The following is a 19250-nucleotide window of genomic DNA, read 5'->3' as shown; positions in this document are numbered from 1 at the left end:
GGTGCATATCTACAGATGTAGTGCCTCTCTTCGTTGCAGGGGCTAGCTATTCCATCCAGCCGCCAGCCGTCACCAGGGGTCGCGCGTGCACAAGACGCCCCCCCCGATGCAACTGAGCTCCCACCGCCATCCGCCGCCATCGCCGGTCCCCACCGCCACCCAGAACCCTCCTAACCCTGCCCGTCTCCCTGAAGTGGACACGGGTAGGGTCCCAATACTGATGTATTTAGATAATACCTGTCTGCCTGTATATATACTGCCGTATATATAATACCTGTACCTGTATAATACCTGTATACACTGCTCAAAAAAATAAAGGGAACACTAACATAACACATCCTAGGTCTGAATGAATGAAATATTCTTATTAAATACTTTGATCTTTACATAGTTAGGTACTTGTTTCCTAGCACGGCGCCCCCTATGTCCATCTTACGGCATCTCATCACATCGCATGCCATATAGCCGCATACGATGCATGCGATGCAATGCATTTTTTTATTGTACAAGCACCCTCATGGGTGCTTACAATGTTAAATGCACCCCTACGCCACCCCCACTATCAATGCAAAGGCGAAGCGCAAACCTGAAGCGTGGCAAGCGCAGCGCCCCATCGATTAATATCCAGCATGTTGAATATATCTGTAATCACTGGTGTCAGGGCCAGTGTCAGAGAGGTTGAATTCCTCCTGTGATAGCTCTGGTAGCTGATGCAACGTCGGAATTGGAACTTCATGTTGAGTGAGGGACAGAATACGTCCACTTGCTGAGATTCTTTCGATTCAGGCCAGTAATATACACAATAGAGAAAATGCAGTCATCAGCTTGGTTTGTGGATTCCTTCCAAACCATTGGCGTACCGATGGTTAATCTCCAAGACCAAAGTACGCTCTTTTAACAAAGTCAGAAATAGTTGTTCTAATTTATTTTAAGATATATTCTCCACATATGTAACAAATATATCAGGATGATTAAAACAACTTCTTCTATTGGAAGCCATTCTTTCTACAACATGTAAAACCGTTATACACGTCTCACACCGGAACAACCTGAGTTCACAATAGATTCTTCCATGCTGCGAAAGTAAACATCGGTCCCCCCGCAATGCTTAGCTCAGATTAAAGGTTGCCCAGATGGCGATGTGCTACGGCCTGGGGATGTGCAAAAAGTATACAGTATATGATAGAGAAAACAGTTTTTGTATTTGGAATTAGCACGCCCAATATATCCAAAATCAGTTCTAAAGGCCCCCTTACACTTGTTCAACTTATGTTCAACAAATTGAACCTGATTGACTCGAGATTTATCCTATGTGCAGGAGGTTCAATCTCTTCCAATCTCTTCCAATCTCTTGGTTATACCCAATGGCAAGGGATTGTGGATTGTGTCCTACACATCAGGCACATCAGATTTTGTCAGATAAATTGACGCAAATTGGATCAAATCTCACAAAATCTCACAAGTGTAAAGGTGCCCATACACGTTACAATTATTGTATCCAATATTGGATACAATATCGCATCTCATCGCATCTCAGTTTTGCGATGAGATGAGATCTAGTACAAAAAGTGTGTGCAGCACATATTTTTTGTACTAGATCTCATCGCATCTCATCTTATCGCAAAACCGAGATGCGATATTGTATCCAATATTGGATACAATAATTGTAACGTGTATGGGCACCTTAAGGGGCCCTTAACATTCCAGGCACCAAACAAAAAAACATGTTTTTGTTGGGCAGTGTAATCAATACACACACTGACTAAGGTGTGTAATAATGGGGATTAAAAAATGTATTGTAGGCATACTTTCCTACCCCCCCCCCCCATACCTCCTTTCACACTGAAACAAATTTCAGAATTTGCGAGTCAGCCGAGAGGGGCATTACTAAAATTATAGACCCGTCCCCTCCCTGCGGACCCCCAAATCATACTATACAACAAGGGATAAACTATTATAAACATAGGTTGAACTAGATGGACGCAAGTCTTTATTCAGCCTCACCTACTATGTAACTATAATATAGGGAGGGGCTTGGTGATGTCAGCCTCCTCCCCCCCCCCCCCCCCCAAGTATAATTTTAGGCGATGGGGAGTGCTACAACCAGTAAGCCTGTGTCACTCCTTTTTAATGCAGTCAGTGAGTGACGGTGAAATAATCATGTATGGGGTACCTACTACATTCAGTCATGGGAGCACTGATCTAACTTGTCCCACCCATGTACCGCACTGTCCCGCGGGTGGGGGAAGTAGCCTGTGATCACTTAATAGGTTCCGTGCGTATGTGTCTGGTGCGATAGGACCCGATTTTCGACTTTTAAAAGTAATGTAATGTAGTAGGATATAAGGCGAAAAAACAACAAATAATTCAAGGGATCACTGTCAGGGATCTTTACCCTGACAGTAAAAAAGAACATCCAGTATTGTGCATGGAGGAGACGCTGCTGCTCCTGCTGCTTAGATAAACACAGGGGAGATTAGGGCAGATCTGTCTCCCTCCAGAACAGCCTTATAGTGCAACTGCACTTACTCTGCAGGCATTCCACCAGGCACCAGCGCGGTTCCACTGTCTCACAAGATAACCTGTGTGAGACTTCCTGCCAGGGCAAATCATGGCCTCATGTGATTTGTAGTTTAATTGTTAACTGCTCAAAGTCGAAGCAGTAACATATAAACTACAAATCCCATAATGCCACTGTCCCTGCTTCTCTGTCCTGCCGGGTACCTCTGAGTCACAGCTGAATCCCGGCACCTCCTCTACTACTGTATGCACCCCAGCTGGGCGAGAGAGGGAGCGGGCGAGCAGGGTGGGGGAGCAGGCAGCATGCCGCTCCGGCGCCCTTTGATCTCTCTGTGCCCAGAGCTTGTGCTCCGCCCTCTCTACGCACGTAGCCCAGAGCTGCTGTCCTTATTCTACTGCATTATTTTGACAGATTCATATCATTCCTAAATTGGATTGCATTTATTGTGTCCCTAGAGTAATAGTAACCTAAATAACATTAATTTCCAGCCCTTTCCAGAAAATGTTGACCATTTTACAGCTCACCATGTTGTTTTCATTCAATTTAGTCCAAGGTCTGCAGCAAGCTGGCTGGTTATTAACACACGGAACTTCTGACAGTATCATTATGGTGTATTGGAGTGCAGTACACACAAACAATAAAGAAGACCAAAATAATTTTTTGGTTTTATTTTTTTTATGTGCAGCTTGTATAACACTAACTTCGAACTTCCAATGCGGTATGACTATGAGGGGTGCTACCGTACCGCTAGTGTGTATCAAGATTCATTACCTACATGAATACGTACGTGCGTACATAATACATACTGTACATACACATACTGTACCACACAACATGCTCTGGTCCTGGACGTTCCTCTTAATGTATGTTTACCCTCATCTGTGTTGAACAGATTAAGTGCCAAGAAAGGTGTGTCCACCACAGGTGATGTCAATCATACATTTCCAGGGAAGTCCAGGAGCAGAACAATGTGTCCCTCCTATAGAGAGGGTCATCTGGGTAGGTATGCATACATACATACATGCTATACTCGTGCTCACTAACTTAAGCTACATGTTGAACCCAGAGACAGCTGGGGAGCATACTTACCAACTGTCGCAGGAACTTCCCATTTTTTGGGGATGTTCATGCATCCCGCCTGGAGCCAGCAGTGTCCTGCGGTAGGGGGGTGGACAGTTGTGAGTCCCCGCTGCCACCCGCTGGGCAGCGGTGAATATTCCCACAGGCAGAGGAGCAACAGTGGCAAAACAGGGGTGTTGCGTTGAGTGAGCGAGTGAAGGCCACGGACCCAAATTTTGGGCACACGCCAAGGTCATACACAACCAGATATTCACAGCCTTGCAAATCAACCAGAATAACCTCCTTAGTGTGCAGTTACCAGAAGCAACTCATTAACTTGTAGCTATTCATTCAGCGCAGTCTATATAACATGATCGCTACAGTAGAAGCTGATAGTTGCTATGGGCATCTCCCCCCCCCCCCCCCCCCCACCATCTATTTCTCTCCATGTTTTGTTATACAGTATCTGTAGTCACTGTATTTAGGGGGTTATTCAGACCTGATCGCTACTCTGTGAAATTGGAGGGCTTTGCGATAAGATGGCTGATGCCTCAACAGAGTTGACTTTTACCCTTTGCAAAACCTGTGCAAGTTTGGCTGCAAATCCATACATAACTCACCATTGAATGATTTTCCCAATTTTCAATAATCGCAGGGATCACATCTGAAAAACACCCTTAGCCTGTTTAGGCTGTTTAGGGCAGTATGACTGGCTGTGTATGACCACATCAATGTTCATATATTCCAGTGTTAACATTTGACCTATTTTGTTTTAGGGATGGCCATTGGAGCAGTCACCATCAATGGTGATACTGCAACCCTCCATTGACAGTAATAATCTATGTGTTGGATAAAAATCAATAATTTTAGCTATCGATCGTCATCCATTATCATTGACTGAATGGCCCATGGGCCAATCAGACTGTGGGGGTGGGGCTTCCAGGTATTGGGGGTGGAGCTATACTATGTGTCCCGGCACCTTGGGAAAAAAAGGAACATTGATTCTCCTGTGCGATCAATGTGAGAGAACCAGACGGTTTCCCTACATCGATGGCAAAAGTATTCAATATCGGCCATAAACTATTGATGATTTCAAATAATCGATGGTCATTTTTCTCTGGCTTTCATCGAAGGGCATTTTACTTTGTATTTTCTCTGGATTATTTTGGGGATCTGCCATCCAGACTGTTGGCAAACAATCATACAGGAGGTAGAGTTGCAGATACAATACCCAATCTATGGCCCTTATTCAGATCTGATCGCAGTACCCATTTTGAGAACAAATTTGTACTGGGATCACATCTGAATAAGGGCCTACCTGTTCAATTTTGAAGTAGATTTCCAATCTGCGTCTGCTGAAAGGATTAAGTCACCAAACCTCATGACTCATTCCAGAAGCGATAACATGCACTGAACCTGCATTTCCTTAGCAGTTGCAGATGAGGGCCTGCAACACAGTCAAATCAAATAAGGAGCCCCACCAACCATAGGTGCCGATTTATGTTTTTGCTGGTGGGTGCTCAAGCCAAAAATATAGTGGAGTGGCTTCATGGGGAAGGGGTGTGGCCACAAAATAATACCAATTTATATTATGGAGCACAGTTGTGTCCAATATTCAAATTACGGCAACAGATTTCCACATACATAAATGCCCCCACAGTGCAGGTACATAAATGCCCCCACAGTGCAGGTACATAAATTTACCCCACAGTGCAGGTACTCTGGGGACAGAATACACTCTTCCCGGCATACTGTTTCCCAGGTGGCGGGTCCGGTGATGTGGGTGCTGCAGCCGCAAATTAGCAAGTTAATATGACGGCCTAGCAGTGGGACTCGGGCCACAGAATCGGCACCTATGCCACCAACCATAGGCACACTTCCAATCCTTGACAGACCGGCTGTGACTCTCACAGCGAAAGCACTGCACAGATCAGTTTGCTCCGTGCAGGCTTCCTTATGTTTATAAGGGCCCCAATTTCTGAGGTGCTTCAGCCCTATGATGACAATTTGCGGTGGTTAACATCCACACACACACACACTTTTTAATACCTTCCCAGACTCAGAGGTCCAGGGCTGGTGATTGATTTGGGAGGTATATACTGTACACCAGCTTTAGGCAATACAATTAAAAAGTTTTTGAGTAAATATTTAAACTATAGGTGGTCAAGGGCCACATAGGGCTGGATTCAGAGGTGCAGCCAATTTACGGGAGTGCAGTGTGCTCTTCATCACTAGTCTCTATACTTAAAAACAAGGGAGCTCTTCCTGACACCCTGGGTTGTGGCGGGAAATCGAATTAATAAAAACGGGTAAACTTGGAGGTATATGTATAGATTTGTCAGTATTTCCAGTATAAGGCACTTATTTTCTGTCCATTTAAATGAAATAAATAAATTTAATACAGGTTGCATCTGCCAAAATTCAGAATACAATGACACCTTACTTTTTGGTTCATCGTACATAAAATTTGTTTCAGGGGTAAAATTATTAAACAAATATTGTATAAAATGACCTTCATGTTGTGTATAGAAGGTGTTTATCATCTATATATGTGTCTACTGTCGGTGAGTCCCCTACACACTGCCATCTGCTGGCAGAGAGTGAAACTACATCTCTTTCTCACACATGCACAAACACAGAAGGTAGCAGACTAGCTTTCGAAGCTTTCACTTCGAGCGCTGGATTGTCAATTCCATGGCCATTTTTGACAATCCATGGGCTTTTTGACTGTCGGAAAATGGACCTAACATTAAATAGGATGAATGTAAACTTGACCTATTTTTGTTGAAAATTGTCGAAAATATTTCTGTCTGTTGGAAATATCGTCCGGGATTGAATACCCCAAACTGATCAAAGTGCCTTGTATAAATTGGAGAAATTTACTAAGATGGGAGTTCTATTTCACAAGGGATGTTGCTATGGGCATTGAATTCATTGCGATAATCAGTAATAACAATGATTTTTTTTTAAAGCATTGTTTGCCCTCTTCTCTAAGCCTTACATCCACTAAGTGGAATGTCTGGGTACATCTCTCAGTTGCAGAATGTGGATGTCTGGAGAACGCAGCATCTAAAATATAAATAATTCACTAGTCTATCAGATGCATACAGCATGTTGTCCAGGATTAATATTGTATTAATTTCAGAGGCCGGCCTCCCTGGAATCATTGCTGCAGAGATTGAGCCAATTGGCCTATCAGACCACACAGGATACCTGGCATACACACTCACCATAGCTGCGGAGCAGAAGGAGCGATGGGTCAAGGGGAGGGGGGGGATGGATCAATGGTCATGCTATGGCTGTGCATTACCATTGTCAACAAGGACTCCCTCCTCTGGACATGTTCAGACAAGGGAGGGGGTTGTTAACGACACGAGGGAGCGCGCATCGTTTACAATATTGAGTGTACACATTAGGCAATATTGTGAACAATATTACTCAGAAACCCCTTTCTGAGCGATGTTGTGAACGATGTCGCTTAATTTATATGGGGCTTTGCAGTCGATGGAGATTTACCACTCAATTAGTTTACTTGATTAAATTTCAAAGCAGAAATCTTCTGGGAAGATTATAAAAATAATAATTAGCAACATATTACTAAAGACGCATTAGTGTTTTGGCAAGCGGGCAAATCTGTGATCAGAGGCTTGATAATTGGTTAAGAGTCAACATTTTTCTAGGAACTTACAGATACATTCCAAGCCTTAAAATATTTCCACGCCCCCTAATAAATTAGCATACTCTTTACCCAAACAACACTTTGATTACATTTTGCAATCATATGGAGATAGAAACTATTTTTAAAAAGAAAATAGATTTCACAAATTTGAATCACATGGGTAAGCTGCTCCTATGCTTCTCCGTTGGCCCAGATCCACCCCTTAAATTCCTTCTCTAAAACAACAGGGTGGTTCTTAAACTACTTATAGTGCCCAAACTGCTGAAGTTCTTAACCCTTTGTGTGCTAGTGTTGCGGTGAGTGATCCCTAAAACATCCTCTAGAAATGTCAGCATCGCTCACAGCGACTGTTCTTTTAGTATAAATACACATACAGCCAAGTCAGTTGATTGAAGTTTAGTCAAATATTGCACCCAAAAAAATAACAGTCATTGGCCCTTATTCAGATCTGATCGCAGTACAAATTTGTTCTCAAAATGGGCAAAACCATGTGCACTGCAGGTGGGGCAGATGTAACATGTGCAGAGAGAGTTAGATTTGTGTGAGTTATTTTGTTTCTGTGCAGGGTAAATAATGGCTTCATTATTTTTACGCTGCAATTTAGATTTCAGTTTCAGCACACCCCACCCAAATCTAACTCTCTCTGCACATGTTACATCTGCCCCACCTGCAGTGCACATGGTTTTGCCCATTTTGAGAACAAATTTGTACTGCGATCGGGTCTGAATAAGGGCCATTGTGAGGGGAGCTGGCATTTTTAGCGAATATTTGAGGATCACTCATAGCAATGTTGGTACTCAAAGGGTTAAAGACTTTTATGAGGCTACGTAATCACAATCACAGGTTAATGATACTGATAGTATCTCCAAACTATCAGTATAAATTATGTATACACACACTTGGGGTGAAAATGTAATAGGATGAGAGATTCAGAAAGTGAGAGATTTGGTAAGAAATCTCCAGGTTTTTTTAAAAGCGACAATCATTTACACTTCAAAATCAAACTGGTTTTGCAGTGTAAATGATTGCCGCTTTAAAAAAAACTGGAGATTTCTTACCAAATCTCTCACTTTCACCACTCATAACATTTGGAAAATCTTGATGGCTGCTCAGTTGCTAGAGTCTAGATCAAATACAGGTCCTGATGGCGTTAGATGTAGAGAAAGTCTTTAATAGAAAATCCTGGAGACACTTCTTATTTATTTTATTTATTTACAGTTACTTATATGGCGCAGAATATTCCGTTGCGCTTTACAATTGGAAACAACAATGATAAAACAAACCAACATAGAGGTAGGAGGGCCCTGCTTGCAAGCTTACAATTATTAGACTCTCTCTCCAGCTTTGGCTTCCCTGCTTACTTTATAGACATTATTCAAAGGTTATATACATCCCCCTGCTCCCTTATTTTCTGTAAAGGATATCTTTCTACTCAAATTAATATTAATAGAGGCAATAGACAAGGAATTCAGCTAGCGCCCCCCCCCCCCCTCCCTCTTCTTTTTTTTTTGTCTGCATTACCTATTGAGCCACTTGCTATTGCCTTGCACTCTAATGCCACTTTTTCTAGTATCCGAATCAATTCAGAAGAAGAAGTCATGTTAGGCCTATTCCCTGATGACATGCTGTTATATGACACATTTATCCCCAGCATGCTACAAACCATTTTAGCTTTTCAAACGTTTTCTGGATACTGAATTCATTTAGACAAATCTGAAATAAGACCTTTAGGCAACACCTCTCTTTCCCTTCAGATCAAACCAAGGTTTAGATTTTTTTTTTGACTACACCTTTAAAGTATATGGGAGCAGTTAACCCATCAGTCTACATAAATTATTTTTTTCCCCCTTTTTTGTCATTATTAAACAGATGGATTTCCTTTGTCTTTGCTGGGTCAATTGGTGGTTTTGAAATGTGTTTTTGCAAGCTGTCTTTGAAAATGAAAGGAGCTCATTGGTTAGTATTTTATCTCTCTCCAAGCTTTGATAAAGCTTCCCCCTAACACTGAATATGTCACAATATGCAATTCTGTTTGCATCCATCTCTGAATAAGGCTTAAAATGTTACCCTAATATTGGGGTAATTAAGACCTGATTGCATGGCTTCTGCCATTCGCACTGTGGCCGATTATCGATGCATTGCATATGTGTCGCAGTACCCATGCACAAGGCTGTCCATTGATGAAATCCTGCTTTTTTTTATCGCTGGCTGTTCGCAAGTTGATAGACAAGAAGTAGGCTGTTAGGAGAGACTGAGTGCGCGGTACCCGGTTGCAGTTAAACAACAGTCCCCCTGACCTCCTGCAGACTAAGGCTTCATGTATAACAGCCACATTTGTGGGGTCAGATTAGTTCCGGCCCCAGGCCGGTGCCGCCAGGACTACAGGGGTCAAGGCTGCCCACAGGAGGTTGGAAACACTGCAAGAAGAGGGCAATAATGCAAACACACCCAGCCTACCTATATGGGGGTGACAGACCCTATGGGTGCAACAATGCACAAATAGAATCTGGGATTAACACTAAACCCAAAAATACAAATGCAACAATGCAAAAAGATGACAATAAAAATACAAGGCAAAACCCGTTCGCCACCCCGAAGGTAGCCAGACCCCCCTGTGTGAGTAGCTGCAACAATGCAGAGGATAACCATAATAACAATGATAAAGAAGAAGAGGCTGCAGCGAAAGGTCCCTAGACTTATCTAGAAAGATGGTATCAGCAGACAAATCCAGGAGACTGCAGCAGCTGGCAGGGAATCAGCCAGGCAGGGAAGCTGACTGGGACCAGGCACACGCAGGCTGACACAGGCAAAGCTGGACAGACACGCTATAACCAGCGCCTGTCAGAAAGGCTGGCCAGTTTTTATTCAATTCTACCGCCTGCCTCGGCGGAAGTGACGCCGGGTGCACCCGGCAAAAGTTTCAACCCCCTGCGGAAGTGGAAGTCTGTTACACATGTGCATTTCTAGGTACAAGTATTGTAAAGCTCTACAGATGGAGCAGCATATAATCACCATTCGCCAGCCAACAGAAGGGAGCGCATGCTCAAGATGGTCCCGTGCCCCGTTCCGTCAGAGCCTTCTGCCACCCTCAGCAGCTCCCCGCAGCCCACCCCAGCTCCCCCCGCTCCCTGCCACCGTGCCGACGGGGACACGCGTGCATGTGAGACACTGGCGCGTCCCCGTCAGTTGGAGCGCCTGACCACTAGCCTGCGCCAGCTCAGGGAATCTGGTGATTCTTCAGGCTGGCTGGGAGGCACTCCATCTGTCTGTTGTCTTTCTGATGAAAAGTACATGTCAGGATTACCTCCGAGACTTTGTGTTGAAAGAGTTACCATGCAAAATGACTTACAGTACATCCAAAATCTATTATGAAGACATATGTCATTCTTCCTTGGTAAGCAATTGCCAGAATAAATAACCATGTTATGGCAATGGCGTAAACTTGTCTCTAAGTTTCTGCTACTCTGTGAAGTGGAATCAAGTTGACATAGGCAATTACAGATTTATATAAAGCCAATAGAGAAATGCAAGTGTGACTTTACAGTGCTAAAGGAATTCAGCGTAAGGAAGTGTGGAAGCAGCACTAATGAGGATAAGATAACACCTCCTATTGGTGGATATGCTGTCACATGTCACATGTGATTGGAAGGTCATTTCTTTCATTCAGCCACCGCAGATTAACAAATGTGCTTGATCTGACGAGATCTGTGCTTCCTCAATGGAAAAGAATAGCTTCTGTTTTATTTTAGCTATTATCGGGACGGGATTTTTTTGCTCCAATGAATGGGTTTGTGCAGGGCTGGAGAACAGGTGAGCAGTAGGGTTCATTTCATTGTACTATTTTATTCTCTGAGGCTATATATCGATGGAGAGTGCACTGGAGTGTAACACAACTACAGGGACTTGCGAAAATGTCTCAGCAGATGTATTCATTGCAGCAAGTGACTAAAATGCATTTTCCTGAATGCGTCTTGTGTTAGTAAGGTATATAGGACTGTGTGATGTGAGTTACCAAATTTCAGCACTGCTGTACAAACTGTGACTATTGCTTAGCAGTTACCATAGTAGCCATTGTTCCATTTATAATTCACAATTGTAAAAAGTAGCACTGAGTAAGACAGAGAACATAGACAATCATATACTATACAGTGTTATTAATAGACATATTCTTTATTGCAGATTGTAAGGTTGGTTTATGTGTACATGGGAATAGAATATCTCAGAGACGGCAGCAGCTGAGAGGCAAAGCTCTGGATATAGGGCAGTCTGGACATGTGGCGATTTGTTTAATCTTGTATTAAGATGACTTTGGGTCAATAACGGATAAAAGCTTCAATATGTTTGCCGCTGCATTTCCAGCACGTTTTTAATTAGCAAGTGTTTAATCCGCCTTAATAGACATATGAGAGCTAGAAAGAGTCAGGGCCGGGGTCATGTATCAGACATACATTCATTTTTACTAGAAACAACTCTGCATTCATGTACAGTTATCCCCTTATGTACATAGTTATTAATGCTGGCCAGGCATCTGTACCAGTAGAAATGAATACATTGGGTGTGAGTTGGAGTTGCACGCAGATCTGTTTGTAGCGAAAGAAATCTAATTCCAGCATGCGCTATAGCGAACATACGCAATTCTGAGTCGGACACATCTCCATGCGTGTAATGGGTGTTCCTCTCCATACGTGTAATGGGCGGTTCTCTCCATACGTGTAATGGGCGGTTCTCTCCGTACGCATAATGGGTGTTTCTCTCCATACGTGTAATGGGGTTTCTCTCCATACATGTAATGGACGGATCTTCCATACATATAAAGGGTTATTTCATTCCATACATGTAATGGACGTTTCTCTCCATATGTATAATGAGTGTTTCCATACATGTAATGGTGTTTCTTTCATACATGTAATAGGTGTTTCTCTCCATACATATAAAGGGTTATTTTTCCCATACATGTAATGGGCGTTTCTCTCCATATGTATAATGACTGTTTCCATACGTGTAATGGTGTTTCTTTCATACATGTAATAGGTGTTTCTCTCCATACATATAAAGGGTTATTTTTCCCATACATGTAATGGGCGTTTCTCTGAATATGTATAATGAGTGTTTCCATACGTGTAATGGTTGTTTCTCTCCATATGAGTGTTTCTCTCCATACGTTTAATGGGTGTTTCTCTCCATAAATGTAGTGGGTGTTTCTCTAAATATGTGTAATGAGTGTTTCCATACGTGTAATAGGTTTTTCTCTCCATACGTGTAATAGGTTTTTCTCTCCATATGTGTAATGGTTTTTTCTCTCCATACGTGTAATGGCTGTTTCTCTCCATACGTGTAATGGCTGTTTCTCTCCATATGTGTAATAGGTGTTCCTCTCCATACGTGTAATGGGCGGTTCTCTCCATACGTGTAATGGGCGGTTCTCTCCGTACGCATAATGGGTGTTTCTCTCCATACGTGTAATGGGATTTCTCTCCATACATGTAATGGACGGATCTCTCCATACATATAAAGGGTTATTTCATTCCATACATGTAATGGATGTTTCTCTCCATATGTATAATGAGTGTTTCCATACGTGTAATGGTGTTTCTTTCATACATGTAATAGGTGTTTCTCTCCATACATATAAAGGGTTATTTTTCCCATACATGTAATGGGCGTTTCTCTCCATATGTATAATGACTGTTTCCATACGTGTAATGGTGTTTCTTTCATACATGTAATAGGTGTTTCTCTCCATACATGTAAAGGGTTATTTTTCCCATACATGTAATGGGCGTTTCTCTAAATATGTATAATGAGTGTTTCCATACGTGTAATGGTTGTTTCTCTCCATATGAGTGTTTCTCTCCATACGTTTAATGGGTGTTTCTCTCCATAAATGTAGTGGGTGTTTCTCTAAATATGTGTAATGAGTGTTTCCATACGTGTAATAGGTTTTTCTCTCCATACGTGTAATAGGTTTTTCTCTCCATATGTGTAATGGTTTTTTCTCTCCATACGTGTAATGGCTGTTTCTCTCCATACGTGTAATGGCTGTTTCTCTCCATATGTGTAATAGGTGTTACTCTCTATACGTGTAATGGCTGTTTCTCTCCATACGTGTAATGGGTGTTTCTCTCCATACGTGTAATGGGTGTTTCTCTCCATAAATGTAATGAGTGTTTCTCCCCATACGTGTAATGGGTGCTGCGCTCCATACATATAAAGGGTTATTTCTTTCCATATGTGTAATGGGCGTTTCTCTCCATAAGTGTAATGGGTGTTTCTCTCCATACGTGTAACATACTAACATACAGTAGTAATTAAGGCTGAAAAAAGACATTAGTCCATTGAGTTCAACCTATAATGTGTGTTTCTCTCCATACTGTATGTGTAATGGGTGTTTCTCTCCATACGTGTAATAGGTTTTTCTCTACATAAGTGTAATGGGTGTTTCTCTTCATATGTGTAATGAGTGTTTCTCTCCATACGTGTAATGGGTGTTTATATACATGTAATAGGTGTTTCTCTCCATATGTGTAATAGGTGTTACTCTCCATACGTTTAATGGGTGTTTCTCTCCATACATGTAATGGGTGTTACTCTCCATACGTGTAACATAGTAACATACAGTAGCAATTAAGGCTGAAAAAAGACATTAGTCCATTGAGATCAACCTATAATGGGTGTTTCTCTCCATAAGTGTAATATGTGTTTTCTCTCAAGATATCTCTTATTTTTACACCGCAATTTAGATTTCAGTTTGATCACACCCAACCCAAATCTAAAGGCCCCCATACACTAGCCGATTTTGGTCAGATTTCAGCCAGATCAGTCGGATCTGGCCAAAATCGGACCAAAATCGTCTAGTTTTGATGTTCCCTCAGATCCGATGCGCGGTCCCGTGCGCATCGGATCTGCGTCGGGTGGTCGGACCTGCTGCACGTCCGACCACCCGACTTGGGACCTAGTGGGGCGGTGGAGGGAGCAGGGGGGGGGGCTGGGGACGCTGCGGGGGACACGTCTGTGTCCCCCGCTGCTGGGGACAGCGTCTGTGCGGCGAGAAGGTAGAGGGAGCAGGGGGGGCTGGAGACGCTGCGGGGGACACGTCTGTGTCCCCCGCTGCTGGGGACAGCGTCTGTGCGGCGATAAGGTAGAGGGAGCAGGGGGGGCTGGAGACGCTGCGGGCGGGGGACACAGGCTGCATAGAGCCGGGCAGGGGGAGCCGGCCGGGAGCTGTCAGTAATGAATAAAAAAAAAGCCCATACAATGAATGGGCGGCCTGTGATTGGCTGAGCGCTCTCTCAGCCAGTCAGCAATTGGCTGAGAGAGCGCTCAGCAGCCAATCACAGGCTGCCCATTCATTGTATGGGCTTTTTTTTTTATTCATTACTGACAGCTCCCGGCCGGCTCCCCCTGCCCGGCTCTATGCAGCCTGTGTCCCCCGCCCGCAGCGTCTCCAGCCCCCCCTGCTCCCTCTACCTTATCGCCGCACAGACGCTGTCCCCAGCAGCGGGGGACACAGACGTGTCCCCCGCAGCGTCTCCAGCCCCCCCTGCTCCCTCTACCTTATCGCCGCACAGACGCTGTGTCCCCAGCAGCGGGGGACACAGATGTGTCCCCCGCAGCGTCCCCAGCCCCCCTGCTCCCACCAGCTCTCACCTCTTAGCCCCCCCCCCCCACCCCCCCTGCTCCCCGGGTTTTTTACATGTGATAAATCGAGACGATTTATCACATGTAAAAAATGGCACATCAAGTGCCAATCTAATCAAGCTCCCCCGGGGAGCAGCCGGGGAAGCTCAGGGGGAAGTCGGGGGCGACTTGTCCTAAGGACAAGTCGCCCTAGTGTATGGGGGCCTTTACTCTCTCTCTGCACATGTTATATTGCCCCACTTGCAGTGCACATGGTTGTGCCCATTTGGTTTCTATAGCATACACAACAACCCCGACTGCTCTTAACCATGCCTCCCAAGTGTCCAGGTTTTTTGGGACTGTTTCACCCATGGGCTGCGGGACAGGGACTCATCTCACACGCTCGCGCATCCCGTCATCACAGTGGTGGGGAGTGGACCGATGGAGGGGCGTGCGAGCTGGTGGCAGGTAGCGGCAGCTGGAAATCGCTATGAGGCTTCAAAATCACAATACATTTCATAGATTAGTGTAATTTGTTTTGGGAAAGCAGCAACTACTGTACTGGTGTGGAACCAGTGTTTTATTTATATTGGTTGCAGTGTGCGTGGTGCACACAGACCCCTGAGTCCCTGGGGGGCCCACACCACACTCTGCACCCATTTGTCTAATACTTACCCTCTGGAGTCCTTCAATGACAGTGGCAGCACTAAGAACATTGACAGAAAGATTGCCGCAACGCCATATTTCTGGAGATAGACGCAGTAGGGTCTACTGCACTGCGCTACTCCCAGCAGAGAGGAGGGGGCCCGGGCGGAGGAGGCTGCACACGGACCTCCTCTCTAAAAATGCCCCTGCTTGGTAGATGGGTACTGCCACATTTTCTGAGTTCTTGGAAGGGGCGTAAGGAAAATAAAAGCCTTTGTGATGCATGTTCTTAGCACTATCAAATCCTGTTTTACGTAAAGGGTTTCCAGTGCAGAAATAAGATAAGCAACAAAACCAACCTACTTAATGGATAACACAGCCTAATAAGCTGCCTTGTCTCTTAATAGCCCTAATAAGCCTTCCTAACCAGATTCTGCTCAGTGATTAGGGTGATTTGGATAAAGCCCACACTTTTCCCAGCTAATGCTAATTGTTATTTTTATGTTACACCGTCTGTTGTGAGACTCACCTCTCATGTAACAGATATTGCTTTCGACTTACATTTTCTGCGTACCTAAAATGAGCATCTAAATGTTCTTAATATTGCTGCAGGTAAAAATCCATCAGGGTTATATTGTTGAACCAATTGTATAATTTGCAATGAAATTTGTATTTTAACTTATTTTGTTTGCAGAGGATACTTTTGTGCAATCATTTCTTTTTTTTTGGGGGGGGGGGGGGGGTAGGGTGTGTCCCTTGTCCCTTTAGATCAGGCTTGGGCAATAAGCGGCCCTCCAGCTGTTGATGAACTAACCATCAAAGCATGCCTTGCATCAGTTTCAGTATGGCCAAATAGCAAAACTAAGGCAGGCTGGGATGTGTAGTTCATCAACAGCTGGAGGACCGCTTTTGCCCACCCCTACTCTAGATGTCCCAAATACATGCAGAGGGACACACAGTCATACAAAATGCTTCACAGCAGAAGATGTCACTTGTGCTGTCTTGATAAAGGACCGTGTTGCTTGGTCCGAAACGCCGACTTATGGTTTGGTGATGTATTAAACCTTTTCTGGACTTTATATGGATGTTGGTGTGTGCTCTTTTATGCAGATACGTTTGTGTCTGCACCTACGGGATATATATATATATATATCGTACATGGAGGCGGCACTCAGATAATAACAACGTGAGTCGGCAGATGCGGGATCAACGTTTCGAAGTTTATTTCAGGATACAAGTGACGTACAATACATGAGGTCTTTAAATAGTGAGCAATAACATCATTTGCACAGAAAAAGTGTGGGAGAAAATTGCGGGCGCCCAATTAGTGATGTCATACAGGTGCTACAGGTACAGTGTAGATTGACAGTTAGTGGAAGGAGTGGATAAGTGCAAGGGGGTGTGGCTCGCATAGGAAAACACAGACGTGTTAAGTGTATGGGCATGTACAAATAAGTGAAAGGGATAAGAAATACATATTTACATAACAATATATACATATTAACAAATGGCAGCAACAGTTAGAGCAGTACTAGAATAGAAAGTCCTTGCAGAGAGTAATTTCTACGGTGCCCTTATCGGTGCAGATAGAGGAATGTCCAATATTATAACAGTTCTCCAAGCCATTAAAGTACGGTAAGTTGTATCAGTATTTACGATGCAGGTCCAAGGCAAGTTTATCATGGGAAATAGTCTTAGAGGAAGCAGTGTAGTCCCGAGTGTTCATTCAATCCCCTAGGTGCCAGGGTGCCCAAGCGTTGGATCCATTGTGTCTCACAACGTAACAACTGTAGTGAGCGATTACCTCTTCTTGTGGTTGCTGGGATGTGATCAATGACCATATAACGTAGTGTGGCTATCCCGTGACCTTGTAGCATGAAGTGTCGCGCTACAGGTTGGTCACTGGATCCGTCCTGAATCGGAGCCTTTATGGCGGAACAGTGTCCTGCAGGGTTCTGTCAGTTTTCCCTACATAACTCATGCCACAGGGGCGTGTAATTAAGTAGACTATAAACTTGGTAGTACAGGTTACACGGTGTCTAATAGAATATTTCTTACCGCTGTGGGGGTGACAGAAGCTGTCACCTGTGCGTAACGATCTGCAGGTGAGGCAGTTCAGACACTTGAAGCATCCTTTGCGTGCTGTTAGAAAGTTGGTTTTGGCTGGTGTTTGTAGTTTAGAGATATCCGTTTCCACCACCCAATCACGGATGTTGCGTCCCCGTGTGTAGCAGGGCATGATATCGGTGTCAATTAGATTAAGCATCTTGTCTGATTGTACGAATGGCCAGTCTATTTTGACAGTTTTGCTGATAAGCGAGCTTGCAGTGTTGTAGTGATTGATTGACCCATGGAAGCTTGGTCAGTTTCTTCTTACTGGCGCCCTGTTGAAGAAGTTGTGTTCTGGGAACCTTCATTGCTCTGGTTTTAGCCTTAAGTAATGCTGATCTTTCATATCCTCTTGCTAGAACGTCTGTTATCATATTGTCAATATGTGCTTCAGCTGTCACATGGTCACTGCAGATGCGCTTGGCTCTGATGAATTGAGAGTAAGGTAAACCGTATTTGAGAGGTTTAGGGTGGAAACTGGAAGCATGGAGAATAGTATTGCGAACAGTGGATTTTCCTCTACCTCCCCCATGGCAGCCCTCACTCATGGGTTTCTCCCTTCTGGGTAGTGCATTTGGAAAGGAAAGAAAGACACCAGCCCCCATAAAAGGGCTCCTCCCCCTTCCTCCTGTGTCTTTTTTTCCTTTCCGGGTAAGTGCAGGTGTAGGAGGTGGACACTGGCTACCTGAGAAAAGGCTTCCGGAGGGTCTCTGCGACGGTGCTTACCCTCTGCAGATGACCAGGTCTCCCTGTTCATTTGGGAGACAGATTTCATGGCCGCATGTGGTCCCCCCCCGGGGGCAGCTACAGGCGGTGGCGTCCGCAGGAGTGACGCGTGGGGCGGCGCGGGATAGCGTTGCCGCGTCACTGCCTGGCCCGTGTGCTGAGCACAGAACGGGCGGACGTCGGCGGCAGCGCGTGGCAGCTTGCGCGGCGCCGGCGAGTGACGCGTTTCCGCTGCGAGCGGAAGCGTACATTAGCCGGCGCCTGCAGCAGGACACGGGGAGTCAGCGCGGGTGTCGCCACAGGATCTGAGGTCTCACAACTGCCGGGTAAGGCGCCGGTGGCGCACGCTGCTACATAGTTTTCCTCAAGTATAGCGGACAGGCGTCTCAATGGTGGGAGCTTACTATTTCATTGTCTTCCTGTTAGATTGTCAGAAGGTTATTTCAGTGACTGTGCGCTGCTGCCATGGAGGAAGAGCGCAATATAAGGAAGTCAGGGTAAGCCGTTAAGTGCTGTATGTGTCCACCTGTATTAGAGTTAGTTTTGCTAGCTTATTTAGTGAGTTGTTTTGGGTTGTTTTTTTTAGGTCAGAGACCAGCAAGGATAAAGAAAGTAGATCTAAGCATAAAAAGCCACATTTGGATAAATGTGCAGCATGTGAAAAGGGGTTACCTCAAAAGCATGTCGGCATACTGTGTGACGGTTGTAAGGCCCCCCAACTGCAGCCAGCTCAAATGGCAGGCTTGGTAGAGATGTTAACGGCTGCATTAGCTGAGAAGTTTGTGGCTAAAGCAGATGTGGAGAAAAAGTCATCCAAAAGAAAGCATATTATTGCTAGTGAGGACTCTGATGATTCAGTCCGGCAATCTACCAGTGCAGTTATACCAGATTTTG

The 19250-nt window shown here is 44.5% G+C and overlaps 1 protein-coding gene across 1 annotated transcript in view; it reads left to right on the top strand.

Moving 5' to 3' along the window:
• The first annotated feature begins 10921 nt into the window (after positions 1-10921).
• The window catches only part of LOC146018036 (V-type proton ATPase subunit S1-like protein), a 55155-nt gene continuing 46826 nt past the window's right edge, over positions 10922-19250 (top strand). The window contains exon 1 of the mRNA XM_083151844.1: positions 10922-11069. Coding sequence (XP_083007970.1) covers positions 10978-11069 — 92 coding nt within the window. The 5' untranslated portion in view covers positions 10922-10977. The remainder of the gene's footprint in view (positions 11070-19250) is intronic.

This window comes from Crinia signifera, chromosome 1 (genome assembly GCF_055691185.1).
Source record: "Crinia signifera chromosome 1, ASM5569118v1, whole genome shotgun sequence".
NCBI classification, from domain to species: domain Eukaryota; kingdom Metazoa; phylum Chordata; class Amphibia; order Anura; family Myobatrachidae; genus Crinia; species Crinia signifera.
The sequence above is the reverse complement of the archived record's forward strand: the minus strand, read 5'-3'. Positions and strand labels throughout refer to the sequence as shown.